Source organism: Mytilus galloprovincialis, chromosome 10, assembly GCF_965363235.1.
Source record: "Mytilus galloprovincialis chromosome 10, xbMytGall1.hap1.1, whole genome shotgun sequence".
Lineage (NCBI taxonomy): Eukaryota > Metazoa > Mollusca > Bivalvia > Mytilida > Mytilidae > Mytilus > Mytilus galloprovincialis.
Window position 1 is genome coordinate 84,987,433 of NC_134847.1, and position 16,993 is coordinate 85,004,425.

Sequence of the window (16,993 nt, forward strand, 5' to 3'; positions counted from 1 at the left end):
CTCAGGAAGATGACGTTAACAATACCTATACGCAGTACTATTTGTTTGTAGTTTCTATACTAAGGCTGTAGGCAGTCTCTCATACCCACAACAATATTTGTAGACAATAGTAATACTCATGACTATTTGTGTAAACAGTGTTGATCGTAAAAACTAATCATGTACACAATTTATGCTATAAAGGTAACGTTTCTACGATGCAAATACTCAGAATGGTCGGTGTATACAATTCCTATACTTACATCAATTTTTCTATACAATGCCTATACTCAACAGTATATTTGTATAGGAGACCTACCATAAAGATAACTGAATATCAAGTTTCGTTATTCAGGACGATTTACGTAAACAATGCTTCTACTCAGGGCAATCAATAGATCAGTACCAATACAAAGAACTATTAGTGTATACAATATATACATATATGTATAAATCCATAACGATTGGTGCATGCTTTACATCTACTACATCTATTTGTGTATATTACATTCGAAATTTGTATACAATATTTACATTCAAAACGCTTTGTGTAAACAATACCTATCGTAAGGACGATTAAATCATGTTATTGGTAAAATGTCATACTCATGACGATCTGTGAATACATGAGTATACAATACGTTTTCTTATCGCGATTAAAGGGTATAATGCAATTACTTGCCACTAGTTATGTCTACAATATATATATATATATACTTTTGACCATTTCTGTATAAAATACATTTACACAAAGACATTTGTATACAATACGTCTAAACTCAGAATTTTTTTCTCTACAAAACCTTTACTCAGAATTATTATTACCACAACACCTATACTTAGTATGATTTATGTATCTAACATATATTTACTCATGACGAATTTTGTAAACAACATCAATATTCATGATGATAAACGGTGTCTATCCTGAAAACAAATCGTGTACATAGTTTATGCTAAAGAATTGCTTATACGATGCAAATACTCAGGATGATTTGTCTTAGCAATTTCTATACCTAGATCGATTTATTTATATAATTCCTATACACAATAGTAGATATATTCAGAAGACCTACCATCAGGATGAATGTGTATCCAGTTCTGATATTCAGAACAAGTTATGTAATTAATAACTATACTTACATCTATTTGTATATATAATACATACTACAAGTTACAAGCAACTGTATACAATAACTATACTCAAATATATTTGTAAATAAAATTAAGAATGGAAATGGGGAATGTGTCAAAGAGACAACAACCCGACCATAGAAAAAACAACAGCAGAGGGTCACCAACAGGTCTTCAATGTAGAGAGAAATTTCCGCACCCGGAGGCGTGTGTAATACATACTCAACACTACAAACGATAACTGTATACAATACCTATACTGGCATTCGTGTGTGTAAATAATATTAGCTACAAAATGTAGACTACTATACTCGCATAAAATTGAGAATGGAAATGGGGAATGTGTCACAAGGACATTAACCCCACCAAAGAGTAGACATCTATTTGTGTATAAATAAATACCACAAAGTACAAAGATAACTGCATACAATACCTATACTCACATATATTTATGTATATAATATATACTACAAGTTACAAACAACTGTATACAATAACTATACTCAAATATATTTGTGTATATAATAAATACCACAAACTACAAAGATAACTGCATTCCATACCTACACTCACATATATTTGTGTATGATATAATACATACTATAAACTACAAAGAAAACTGCATACAATAACTATACTCAAATATATTTGTGTATATTATACATACCACAAACTACAAAGATAACTGCATACAATACCTACCCTCACATATATTTGTGTATATAATACATACTTCAAGTTACAAACAACTGTATACACTAGCCATACGCAAATATATTTGTGTATATAATACATACCACAAAGTACAAAGATAACTGCATATAATACCTATACTAACATCTATTTGTGTATATAATACATACTACAAGTTACAAACAGCTGTATACAATAACTATACTCAAATATATTTGTGTATATAATACATACCACAAAGTACAAAGATAACTGCATACAATACCTATACTCAAATATATTTGTGTATAATATAATACATACTACAAACTACAAAGAAAACTGCATACAGTAACTATACTCAAATATATTTGTGTATATAATACATACCACAAACTACAAAGAAAACTGCATACAATACCTATACTCACATATATTTGTGTATTTAATACATTCCACAAAGTACAAAGATAACTGCATACAATACCTATACTCAAATATATTTCTGTATATAATACATACCACAAAGTACAACGATAACTGCATGCAATACCTATACTCACATAAATTTGTGTATATAATACATACCACAAGCTACAAAGATAACTGCATACAATACTTATTCTCACATATATTTGTGTATATAATACATACCACAAAGTACACAGATAACTGCATACAATACCTATACTCACATATATTTGTGTGTATAATACATACCACAAGCTACAAAGATAACTGCATACAATACCTATACTCACAAATATTTGTGTATATAATACATACCACAAACTACAAAGATAACTGCATACAAATACCTATACTCACATATATTTGTGTATATAATACATACCACAAACTACAAAGATAACTGCATACAATACCTATACGCACATATATTTGTGTATATAATACATACCACAAGCTACAAAGATAACAGCATACAATACCTATACTCACATATATTTGTGTATATAATACATACCACAAACTACACAGCTTCTTTTGCATAGGTACTATTTCTGTACTAAAAAAATGCAGTACTGGAAATTTACTTTTAATATTTAGTTATATGTCTTTACTTTAAAACTATTGTAATATTTAGGTACTTGTATTTTACAGTACTTGATTGTACTAAATAGTTTGGTACAGAAATAATACAATATTCCATGTTTGAAAATCATAACTTTAAGAGATTTGAAATAGAAAAACTTTCAAAATGTTGAAAATGTTACGGTAGTAACCAAAAATCTGTAGTACTTAAATTTCAAGTACGAATAAAGTACTGTAAATTACAGGTACCTAAATGTTACAATAATTTTAGAGTAACAAAATAGTACTGAATATTAAAAGTAGATTTCCAGTACTACAAATTTTTAGTACAGAAATAGTACCTATGCAAAAAGTAGCTGTGTACAAAGATAACTGCATACAATACCTATACTCTCATATATTTGTGTATATAATACATACTACAAACTACAACCATAAATGTAAACATACCTTTACTCATAACGATTAGTGGATACAATACAAATACTCGTTTTTACTTTGGTATTCAATATATTTACTCAGGACGATTTGTGTACACAATATATGATCATACACTCAAAGAAAAGTGTAAACAATACCTATAAGCGGGTCAATTTCTGAAATAATACAATACAATACGTAAACGCGGGACAATTTGTCTTACAATACATAAAATATTCGCGTTCAATTTGTGTTACAATACCATACACATACCTGAATGTTATACCTTTACCCGATGTTTGTTACAATACAATACAATACCTATACTTGGGCGATGATATGTGAAGGCGATGTCTTTACTCAAATTGTGAACACAATATGCATAATTTAGCATGTTTCTCTATTGTCATAAGAATTCATAATATCTAATAAAATTAATAGATTTAGCTAACAAAGTCCTTATATTTCAATAAGGTAACTTTATTTGTTAATGGAAAATTGTTTTAATGTTAATTAGGCTTAAATCAAAAATTGTTTGCTTTCCCCTCTCTGTGATTAAAGTAAGATAACTCTGGTCAATTTTCCTTACATTCAATCATTATAGGAAGATGATATAGTTCTGTTTTCATTTATAGTCTTTTTCAGAAAAGTTCTAATTGTTTTGGGTAGGTCCCAATTATATTTTTACACTCTAGCATTCGTCATCAGTTAGAAGCTTTCTGGAATAAAATGGTGGCTATGGTGTACTGTTTTGTGTTTGTGTTAGGCGTTATTACACCTCTTTCATGTATTTGTCTTAAAGGATCGAGTAAAGCAGATAAGTTACATCAGCTTTCTGCTTCATTTGAGTTCTGGCATAATGGTATACACCATACCGATCTTAGAAACCGGCAAATGCCTTTACGAGTAGAATGACGAATGTTGTTGGACAGTTTTTGGTGCATACCACAACTTGAAACAGTGTATTCTTGACAACTCAATAAATGTTTTTCACCGGCATATTGTACCTCAAATTAAAAGTAGGAAAAAAGTGGGGTTTTTTTAACAATTTCCAGGATATGGCTTTAATAGAGAGCAATTTCATGAATACTGGGAAGATGCTTTTTCTGTGACATAGTCACTTGTTTCAGAATATTTACCCCTATATACCTTAATGGTATATTATTGTATAACAATGGAAAGTTTTATTCTGTAACGATTGCATGTGATCTGTGATTTAGAGCAGTTTGTCTCATCGCTCTAAATGAAGGCAGATTTGACCTTGCTTATTTTTTAACATATAAACCCGGTATGAATACTTAAAGATAACAAAAAAATATTTATAAGATAACAAAATAATTCTTTATATTAGTATATATTAATTTAAAACATTTCAAAAAAAATAAAAGAAATTATAGATATACATAAATGTCTTTGTTAAACTAATGAAAAATACGAGTATCTAGTACATTACATATTTTGTTACGATTTTAAATTTAAAAAAAAACTATATTTATAAAATATAATTATAACCCTGTTCAAGGTAGACAGTCAACATATTGACTTTATGAAATTAAACATAGACTCGTAGTTCAAAGGAATATAACTTTTGTATCCAAATGACACATCAATCGAGTAATTTAGCTGCGAATTCGTGCGCCACCTTCAATGAAGATTCTAAGTTATCAATATAACCACAAGTTGTTAATCTATAGATACTGACGACTAATCAATTCTAACCACAGTAAAGAATATTTGTTTGAAATTTTTTAACACTTACTCAGAAAAATGCTCGAACTACTTGACTTTCAAAGCTCAAAATTAACGTGTTTACACACTGATGTAATATGGTTGTTAAACATTACAAAATAAAGGCAACAGTAGTATACCGCTGTTCAAACTCATAAATCCATGGACAAAAAACAAAATCGGGGTAACAAACTAAAACTGACGGAAACGCATAAATATAAGAGGAGAACAACGACACAACACTACAATGTAACTAACACACACAGAAATGGACCAAGCATCAGACAAAATCCCACGAGAATAACAAATATAACATCAAAACCAAATACATGAATTTGGGATAGACAAGTACCGTGACACGTCTTATCGCAATGTCAATTTACACTAAAAAATAAGAGAAAACAAACGATGCAACGTTAAATAGTAACACACACAGAAACGACCTATAATATAACGATGGCCATATTCCTGACTTGGTACAGGACATTTTTAAAGGAAACAATGGTGGTTTGAACCTGGTTTTGTGGCATGCCAAACCTCGCAATTTAATGGCAATGTTAAATATAACATAGAAATGACAACATAATATAAACCTGTAATCGTATAAGACACTATACACCTCGTGTGCTTGCATTAACTTATCCAAAAATATATTTATTTCAAGCCTAAATATTTCGACATGCTATTTACATTTAAGAAATTTTAGAATCAAAATTTCAGGTTAAGAAATGACTAAATACCAAATTCTTGATATCGTCAGGTAAATATGCTAGATAATTGAAAAGATGTATGTGTACAATGTCTATACTATGACGATAGCTCATTTATATTTTGTAAACGATGCATATTGACATTACAATTTCTGATAACAATAACTATACTACAAAACAAATGTGTAAACCATACCTATACTCAATACGGTTAGTGAACACACTACCTTCTAACAAAACAATATGTGAATTCAATACTTAAACTACAAATGTGCATAGGGCTATAGTCAGATCAACGCCTGTCCAAAGGCCGATTTGTACAAATGGTGCAGAAACACTTAACACTATACTCAGAACGATATCTACATTATATACATATACTCAGGACGTGTGTGTACACAATCCGAAATTCAGTACCATTTATCTGTATAGGTATTTTCAGGGCGACTTTTTATGCCATCCCTTTTTGGACTTTGTGCAAACAATACATGCACTCACTAAAAATTAACAAATGGGGAATTTGTCATAGAGATAACAACTCGACCAACTATACTCAGAACGATTTGTGTAAAAAAAGAACCTACTTTAAAACAAATATTATTTACAATCCATATATTCAGGACGAGGTATGTATATAAAATATTTGCTCAAAACAGTTTGTAAATACAATAAACTTTCATAAATTGATTTCTTGTAAACTATTCTACACAGAACGACTCTGGCAGACAATAGTTATACACAAGTATACATAATCGCAAGACTATCTGTGCATACAATTACTAAATTGATTATGATTAATGACAAATGCACTACTCAAAACAGTGTATGCCATCAACACCGATATATTGTTAATATACAAATCGTATATCCAGAACGATGGTGTATATATTACCTATACTCAGTCAGGTTTATTATGCAATGCATATATCAGAACGATTTGTGTACATGCAAACCCATTTGTGAACACTATGTACATCAACACCAATTAGTGTATACAAAATGTTCACTTAATCACTTACAAATCCCGATATTCAATAAGCGTATAACCGATAAAGTTGTTTTTATTGTACCCGGAAAAGTATGTTATAATGAGAACAAAGACATGAACGAACGTACATTGTTAGACCTAGGTCCTTCAAATACCATCTGCAAAAATACCTACCGCCTTTCGTACTGTTGTACAATAAACATCAGTTACCAAATTTGTCACATTCTATCAGCCCTTACCTCAACCTGGATACACTATGTGTGTTTACAAACCTGCTCGTGCATTTTTCATTGTTATTCAACGCAATTTTATTTTCTAAGATACCTGGGACGATCTTATTTCACAAAGGATTTCTATTGTCTACTTATTGTACCTCGAACTTATTTACCCGATGTAGGTCTTTAAGTTGAAGTTCAATTCAATAAAAGTTAATCGGGGATGACTAATTAGATACGCCCTCTTAAAATCAGGGGGCCCGAAATAGGATTGAGAAAAACACCCAGCAAATTTACCATTTCAAGAATTTGTTTGATTCAAAGTGCTTTTGGTTGCTTAAATATCTTCGATCAATAATCAGGCGGTATTTTGTGGAAATAAATAACCTATCCCGAACCGGGAGATGTTGGCTGCAATAGGAATTAATTTATATAAAAGTCCATATCTCATTTACTTATAGTGGCCGTTATTGTTTGTAAATTCATGACGTTTTGTATATGACATTCGTCTATCGTGGAGAAAAAAAAGGAAGGGGGGCTTTATAACTTACGAGTTCGATCATTATTGTTCAAATCTATTCTATTACGGCATACGTTTTATCTCTAGCGAACGCTCTGCCTTATTGTAAAAAGGGCCACTCTAAATGTGTGAACATTTGCTTCAAATTGATCCACTTTGAATCTAGTCGTGAATATGCATGATATATTTGCCACTGGACACAAAGGAGCAATAAATTAATCAGCTTCATTTAGTGATTTATAATAATTTGTCCTCAGTTGATTATAGTCTCAAACAGTTTTCCAATTTTTATATATTTCATTTTTATTTACATTTGAATTTTTATGCGTTAATCTTAGCATTTCTTCCATCATTTTTCTCTTTGCATTTAATCTTTTTTTTTTTAATATTAAAAAAACGTTGTCGTAGTACACATCAGGGGTTACATTGTATAATTTCAAGCAAAACTAACAGGGGAGGGACAACATTAGAAAAACAATCTTCATTGAGAAGCATACAATGACGGCTCCCTCGTCTAGGTGACAACATTTGCTGTTTGAAGTTTATTTATATCTCAGACTGGTATAATAGTTGTCATAAAAGGGGAAAAAATGATAAAAAAAAAAAGGTTGACAACAATTTATAAAAAAGATTAATCTTATTTTGAGCATTTCATTTTGTTTTAATATTGTCTTGCTAATCGGTTTTGTTATATTTTTTTTTTCATCTACTATTGTTCTAGCAAAAGTAACAAAAATTTTGTTAAAATCAGAATGCGACTTATAATTATTTAAAAAGATTAAGCTGACTTTTCTTGTTGTTTACACATTTCAATCATTCAACTTGTGTGTAGAACATCTTTTCCTCTAATGTTTTTTTAAGGTTAAGATAGCTTGGAATTCTCACTGCACCAGGCATCTGATATACATTCCTATTATATTTTGATCGGACAAAGCTGCGTATTTATATAACCAATAAGCCAAACGAACGCAACCATTTAGCAAGGGTATACTGTGGAACGGGAGAGGTCAAGAGATGTAAATATTTTTATACCCAAGCAAATATTGGTTTTGAATAAAAGGAGATAAAGGTATACATTAATGCGACAGCAACCCAAAGACACAGATAAATAAAAATATTTAGAGTCAACATTCGGTCTTTTTTTTATAGAACATTCCGTGTACAGAATAATAAGCTCAAAACCGACCCATGACTAAATAATAGTTATACGGAGTTAATTCAATATTTTCCGTCAAATATTATATATCCGAAAAGGCACATTTGATTTACTATAATTATTTACCGTGATAGATTATAATCCCATTAATCCAGATACACTTGTTCTGGCCCCACCCACCTCCTAATGGGTATCTGAGAGAATTACATGTAAAGTATGTGTGTATGTAATATGCATCCAGCAGACAAGGCTATATTCTGGTCCATGCCCATAACACAATTGGTTGCAAGACCAGACCCTGAAGAGCTCATGTTTACTGAAGCCGAACAGAATCTTGTACTTTAACCGTTATGCACAGGCTTGACCAGATAATTATAAAACATATAAGTTAAAATGAGACAAAATACTGGTTTGGGCAAACTAACCACAGTTTTATTAATTTCTTTCATTATATAATAAACATGACAATGAACAATGAAAGAATCATAAAAAGTCAATTGTTTCGCAAATATCAATTCACTGATAAGTCTGTGGTACTCCATACAAGAAGCTGAAAGCCTAATGACAACTGTTGTTATCATGAAAATGGAAACTAATCTACTGATACACATTAAAAAATAAAAGATTTCACTAAAATACAATATCATCAAATAAACAAAAACTACAAATAGGTGACACATACAATGACAACATATAGTCATATACAAAAAACAAAATCAACATACTCACGTACAAGTATTGCGAGGGCTGTGGTGGGTGGGAATAAAATAGAATTGTAACTGGAATATAAAAAGCAGCCTGCACACGCTTTGTGCAAATTCAAAAGTGATCAAGAGCGCTTGTGATAAAACAAAGACTGTAATTAACAATCTGATTGGATAATTTAAATAAATCAAGAACAATGATTGGCTAGCATCCTAGATACCAACCATACCAATTAGTAAAAGATTAGGGCTGCAGAAATTATGATTTCCAATCATGATTGGATAAAAGGAACTTCCTGGATACGGTAATTAATTAAGTAAGCAATGCTATGTTCAAGTTCCCTCTGTATTAATACTTTATTTAATAAAAATAAGCACATTAATCCAGATACACTTGTTCTGGCCCCACCCACCTCCTCATGGGTATCTGAGAGAATTACATGTAAAGTATGTGTGTATGTAATATGCATCCAGCAGACAAGGCTATATTCTGGTCCATGCCCATAACACAATTGGTTGCAAGACCAGACCCTGAAGAGCTCATGTTTACTGAAGCCGAACAGAATCTTGTACTTTAACCGTTATGCACAGGCTGGACCAGATAATTATAAAACATATAAGTTAAAATGAGACAAAATACTGGTTTGGGCAAACTAACCACAGTTTTATTAATTTCTTTCATTATATAATAAACATGACAATGAACAATGAAAGAATCATAAAAAGTCAATTGTTTCGCAAATATCAATTCACTGATAAGTCTGTGGTACTCCAAACACTTGCCCAAACCAGGTATAATGTAGAGATAGGTTAAGTAGAAAGTTTTAGTGCATTAGCAAAAGTTTTCATAACATGCAATCTATATGAAGGAGAGGGGTCTAAATAGCCTTTATATGCATCACTTTTCCAGTCTCCTTGAGACTGAATTAGTTCCCCTGGAACACCACACTGAAAAGCAAATGTTGTCCCTCCTCTTCGAAAACTATGCCCAGAATAAAGTGAAGCATCAAAACCAATGATTGATAGGACAGTTTTAAGCCTAGCCAAAAACACTGCATAGGTTAAGGGGATAGTGCCCTCCCCATTTTGATATAAAAAGGCCGGGGAAGGAGTTTGGACAGCTGGTACCATTTTAAAATTTAATAATAAAGCCTGTGAGGGGCATAAAGGAGAGTTTTTTATAGCAGGAAGTGGAATATCTAAACAACGTTCTGCAAACTGTATAGTCTTAGATTTGGAAATGCGCAATAGGACACCATCTTCCCGAAAAAATACATTATGTCTACTTAAATGACGATCAGGGTCAAAATCATTTACAGATGGTGTCAACAAATTAGACTTTCTGAAAAAAGAAAAGAAAGCCACAAGGCAAGCTGCCCAAAAAGCTACATCTTTTGTGTCGTTAAAGGATATAATGGCAAAAATTTTAATCAAAATCTTGGGGGTAATAGGCAACTTGGCTGTGTTGACATCCCCCAACACTCTACGTGCACCTTTCAAAACATTTGAAACTAAATGAGTGTCAATCGGGGAGCTATACCCTGCCTCAAGATGCAAAACTCTTATTATGGATAAATAATTGCACAAGGAATTATACTTCAGTCGACGAGACAGGTGGGCAATATATCTTGCTAAATTCTCTTGACTTAAGGGAACCACTGGAATACCAATTAAATTACAAAAAGCCACAAAGGACTTTAAATAAGTCATGTAAGTCTTTTTGGTTGATTCTGCATAGGCATGGCATCTGAAGTACAGAACAAAACTCTTCCGCCACGAATTACCGCAGACGCCCAGTTTAATTTCCCCGCTAGGGATTGCAGTTGCTTTTTTGAAGCATGGGAACGCTTTGTAAATGCAAGCAGCTCTGCTTTTAACACCGCCAATTTATCGCTTGGAAGTCTGACTTCCATAGTAGAAGAATCAATTTCTACGCCAAGAAAAGTGATTTGCTGACATGGATCAACCACTTTAGACCAATTTATCGCAAAACCTAAATAACGCAGCAAAGTAATAAGCACATTCAAAGCCTCTTTGCATCTAGATTTAGTCTGCTCGCATATGAAAAAATCATCTAAGTAAGCTACAATGGTAAAGCCCTTACGTGACATAATCCTTCTTACAGCCTGGGACAAACGATGAAAAATACCAGGTGCTAATTTTGAACCAAAAGGGAGTTTGCGATCAAATAAGGTAAATTCTCTACCATCAGGGAAAGTCCATATAAAACCTGTCACCTGCTGGCTTGTTTTACTTATTTGAACGGACCTATAAGCCGATTTCAAATCCACTTTTGCCATGTAGCAGTTGGCTGTTACAAGTTTTGTTGCATCATCTAAAGTTTGAAAAATTTGTTTCGATGAGTTACCTGCAAAGTCATTGACAGCAGAACCTTCAGGTCTACTACAATCATGTATGAGCCGTATACCGCCCCCCGTCTTAGGTATAACACCCATGGGACTAATAATTTTGGGTTTTTCATCTGCAAAAATATAATTACCATTTTCAATTTCAATCAAAACTTGTGCATGTGCTTTACTGTAAAGGGGGCCAGATGGACTAGCAGACGGGTGATTTTTTGCTTGAATATTTAAAGGGATATCAGAAGTATCAATAATGTCAAAGCCAAACTCAATACCGTGAAGAAGAAATTCTTTATCAAAATCATTTTGTAATTCGTTAGACCAGGCAGACAGGATGAGGTCACGTGTAGGCTTTACCATTATACCCCGTTTTTTGGATTGCCATGCAATGAGTTACAGTGAGAATGCGCAGGATGCTTATTAGCACAGCCTGGTACAGCGCAAACATGCTCAAACCTACAATTTGACATAAAACATCCCTTCATGCTGTTAAACCTTTTGCATATTTCCCGCCCACCTGATGTATGGGAAGCATATGAAATATCATGTTTAACCCCAGGTCTTGATATTTGGAGCCTCCTGTCTGAGGCTTTACAAAACCCTTTGGACGTAAATATATGGAATGTAAATGAGGAACATCTGTACCCCAACGAAACTTGTGCTGTTTCTGCAGCTGCCTATATTCTCGGTCATAAAAAAAACAGAAACCATGTCACAAGAAGCAACAAGATTGTAAATCCTTGCAGTATATGATAGGTAATCAAGTAACTGAGTCTGTGGCAAATATCCAGAGGACAACAGTTTGTACATAATAGATAAATTCGCACTAGACCATTGACACAAACTCAGGGACTCAAGTTTCGGCTTGACTGGACCAGATTTGAAAATAAGCTGACCCCCCGAAGCATCTGAAATAAGTTTTTCCTCTGAAGTACCTGACATATGTACATTTACAAAATCAGTAATGTCATAAAAATTAATAGTTACATCATTAAAGGAAGATTTTAAAAATATTTGTGGGTCTTTCCACGAGATAATGTTAGAAACACAGTCAAAATCTTGAGTACCTTCAGGATGCACTGTTGATTGTCCTTGGTGTTTGTTAAGATTATCGCCCAACGGTAACGATTGTTGCTGTTGAAGCTGTTTTGTTATAGCTTGTACATATATATCACCACTTCCGGTTTGAACTGCACCGCCATCTATCGTCTCTGTTGCGCATGCGTTGAGTTGGGCTTGAAGTGAAGTTGCCGGAAGTTGTTCATCCGCCGCCATGTTGGATTCGCTCCCGCTCTCCGCTGGAAACGTAGATTTTACTGCACGCAGCAGTAGCCGTTGTTGTCCGATTGGAATCTTTGACTTTGTTAAATCCTCAGGCAGGAGGCAAGAAAGTGCTTCAATGGAGTCATATCCTAGCCTGATTAACTCCGCCGCCGAATGTTCATTCACTTTTTTGCTGGCCGCCCACTTTTTGACCCGATCAATGTCAGATAGTTCGACCATCGGGTTTCCGATCTCCTCGTTTTCCGATTCAAACATTGTTTAACTTAATAAACGATTCAAGTGTTTAAAAATAATGTAAATCCAATGTCTAAATAAAATATTTACGCCTGTCTGGAATATCTGTTGTGAATATTACACAATTTAAGAATTTCTCCACAGAATAGACATCCGTTGCATTGCGCTGCACAATCCATTCTTAATGTCCAATAAAACCTCGTTAAATTTCCTTCAGAATTCTTTAGTTCTCTGGCCACATACCGAATTTCCGCATTGGAGAAAATATACCATTCTGGAATATTTAGAATGTTTCTGATTTGTTGTTCCGCACGAACATATGCACGTTCAGACGTCATATTTTAAACAAACATGTTTAAAAAACGTTCAGCTTTAAAAGTTTAAATAATAATTCCAGTAATAAATAAAATAGAATTGTAACTGGAATATAAAAAGCAGCCTGCACACGCTTTGTGCAAATTCAAAAGTGATCAAGAGCGCTTGTGATAAAACAAAGACTGTAATTAACAATCTGATTGGATAATTTAAATAAATCAAGAACAATGATTGGCTAGCATCCTAGATACCAACCATACCAATTAGTAAAAGATTAGGGCTGCAGAAATTATGATTTCCAATCATGATTGGATAAAAGGAACTTCCTGGATACGGTAATTAATTAAGTAAGCAATGCTATGTTCAAGTTCCCTCTGTATTTATACTTTATTTAATAAAAATAAGCACAACACTTCACTGTATAATAAAACGGTAAAATAAATAATGATAATGGATGAGCGGCGAATAAAATTAATATTAAGGACGATTACGTGAAATATAATAAGAGCATTAACCCCGTGTTTTACTAGACTGACAAGCTGAGTCTTTTTGTATCGTGTAAGTTCACAAGATATTTGTTCGCAGGAAGAAAAGTCACCCGACCAGTACACATTTGCAACGCTGAGCCGGCCAGTCTGTGCTCTTACTTTATGATGCCACGTGTAAAGCGTTGAAAAAAGTAAAATCACAAAAATACTGAACTCAGAGGAAAATCAATTCGGAAAGTCCATAATCACATGGCAAAATCAAATAACAAAACACATCAAAAACGAATGGACAAGAACTGTCATATTCCTGACTTGGTACAGGCATTTTCAAATGTAGAAAATGGTGGATCGAACCTGGTTTTATAGCTAGCTAAACCTCTCACTTGTATGACAGTCGTATCACATTCCATTATATTGTCACCGATGCTTGAACAAAACAAACTGACATACCAACTAGAATACCAATTTTATTAACGTCTTTGTTTGACCCGTTCGGGATTCAAACAAATTTAATGACCTCCCGCTCTCGAGGCGAACGCCCCCACACGAGACCAACCAGGAGAGCAGTAGTGATCGGTAGAACAGAATATCATACCAAAAACTAAAGTACAATACACAATACAGTTTCACAGAATTCTCACAGTTACTAAAGCGAGCTAAAAGTATCTAACCTAAATTGGATGCGTGAAATGATATTGTAAACTACACGTAAACATGGATGATCGACTTCAGGGTAGATTTTATGAATCAAATTAAAAGCTCTTGCACCTATTGTACGACCTACCTATTGTATTTAAAATTTATGTGTTATAGTCATTAACAGGCATGAAATATTTGCTACTGGACTTAAAGCAAACAACAATCAATGAATTTGATTAATATCTCTGTTACAGTACTAGTACTTGGCACACAAAGACAAGATCTTGTAAAATGCTATAATTTACAATTTTCATTTAAATTTTTATGTTGTTTTGTTTTGTTTTGTTTTCTTTTTTTGGGGGGGGAGGGGGGCGGGGGTCTCTTCAGTTTATCGCATAATTTACTGCTTATTCAAAAGTTTTTGATATTTTTTACTATTGTTCTTATACAATGTTTAAATACGATTTATAACATATGATTTTTTTTGTCAGGCAAGGATAAAACTAAGAAAGATAAAAGTTTTTTTCAGGTGTTTTTGCTTCATTTAGACACGAAAAGGGAATAACGGACGACTAAACTAAAGTGTTTGTTTTCATATAATATATTGAACTTGCTAATATATCTCACCTAACACGTTTTGATCGGGACAGTGAAACCTAGTTCAATACGGTTTTATTCATTGAAGTTTGCATGCATAGTTCTTATTTAAAAAAAAAACACACACAAATAAAGCAAGATCTATTAATTGATTGGACTGAATAGACAACACTAATTATTTTGCATTCGCATGTATCTTAATGTAGGAAAATTACCAAATCAGAAACAAAAGGAACATTTGCCGGATGAATATTGTGAAGGACCTTATGCATCTTGGACTGTTCGATTAAAAGTTCTTAAACAAGCTGTTTAAAAAGCTAATTATTGGAAGAGTTTACTTACTGTTTTCTAAGGTCTGATCTTTACGGTTCTATTTCATGATTACTGACATATCAAAAACATCAAGTATATATAGCATGAAGTTGTTGGGCATAATATTCATTGGTCAGTTATAAATGAGGTCTGTACGGGGGTTTTGATTGCTGATTTATTAAATAAGAAATCGTTATTTTGAAAAGTTAGCTAAAAAATATAAATTTACCCCCTAATTTTGTAAAACTATCATTTGGTGTTATTTAGATGCTAATTTTTTTTTATCATAAATAAATAATTATATGATGTAATGCCATTAAATTGGTCCGTTTTCATTTCAATTTGGTAACTGTTAATTGTATATACCAGTCTGAGTACTGCTTAACTATCATTTAAGTTAAACATATTTAGACTCGTCCAGTTCAGGGGAATTAGGTTTCTGCAAGTGCTTTTTATGTACTTTTCATATATTTTTGACGGTTTGTAAGTCAGTAAAAGTTCAATGATTAAGTTAATATTGACATTAAAAGACCTCCTCACAAAAAGGGCTGTTCAAATCCCCTCGCCCTTCGGGCTCGGGGATCTGAACACCCCTTTTTGTTCGGAGGCCTTTTAATATCAATATTAACTTATCATTGAACTTTTACTATTACATACAAACCCAATACTCAAAAATATGTGTAAAGATATTGAATATATCCAGGCTGCTTAATTATGCAATAAATGTATTTAGGGACCGTTCAATATTTACCAGATGGATGGGCCGGTGCATTCTTAATATTGTTTCGTTAAAAAAGCTAACGCCCATTCTTTTAAATTCTGAAAAAAAGTCCATGGCCCATCTTAAAAAATCTATAACAAAAAAGTCCTTGCCCCTCTAAAACTATAAGACAATCAAAAATGATTTAGGTTTTTTTTTCTATTTTAAAGTTTTTAAAATTTTATGTCTTGAAATCAAAGAATAAACTTTGGTGTTAATACAAAATTTAAAATGTGCTAGTTAATTCCATATATATGTATACATTTAGTTCAAATATGAAGATTCCTTTATCTGTTCTACTTTTGGAAAAAGAAATTATGGTCCTTTTAAGCAAATATAGGCACGTATGTTTTTGAATTTGATGCAGCCTTTTTCGCCTATTAATTAATTCCCTAGATTTGACAACTAAACAAACTATCAAAAAACCTAGCATTCTGTAAGATTGTTATATAAATGAGAAAGCTGTACAGTTATATGAAAATCTAAGTTGATTTGAAAAAGTTAAAAAAACATTTAAAGGTGACCAGTCACCATCCAAATTTGGTCCAAACTTAAATTTGCAGCTTTTTTTTAAGCTATTAATTAAATCCATAAAAATGACAGCAAAAAAACAAAGTACTAAACAGCCTGGCATTCAGTAAGATGAATATAAAAATGATTTAGCAGTAGAGTTTTATGAAAATGCAAGTTGATCTGAAAAAGTTATGAACAAATTTAAAGAT

At 32.6% G+C, this 16,993-nt stretch overlaps 2 protein-coding genes across 2 annotated transcripts in view; both read right to left on the bottom strand.

Annotated features, from left to right (window-relative positions):
- The window catches only part of LOC143048658 (uncharacterized), an 88,425-nt gene that overhangs the window by 62,562 nt on the left and 8,870 nt on the right, over window positions 1–16,993 (bottom strand). The window lies entirely within an intron of this gene.
- Window positions 10,986–12,031, bottom strand: LOC143048808 (uncharacterized). The gene has a single exon (XM_076222676.1). The coding sequence runs from the start codon at window positions 12,000–12,002 to the stop codon at window positions 10,986–10,988; it is 1,017 nt and encodes a 338-aa protein (XP_076078791.1). The 5' UTR covers window positions 12,003–12,031.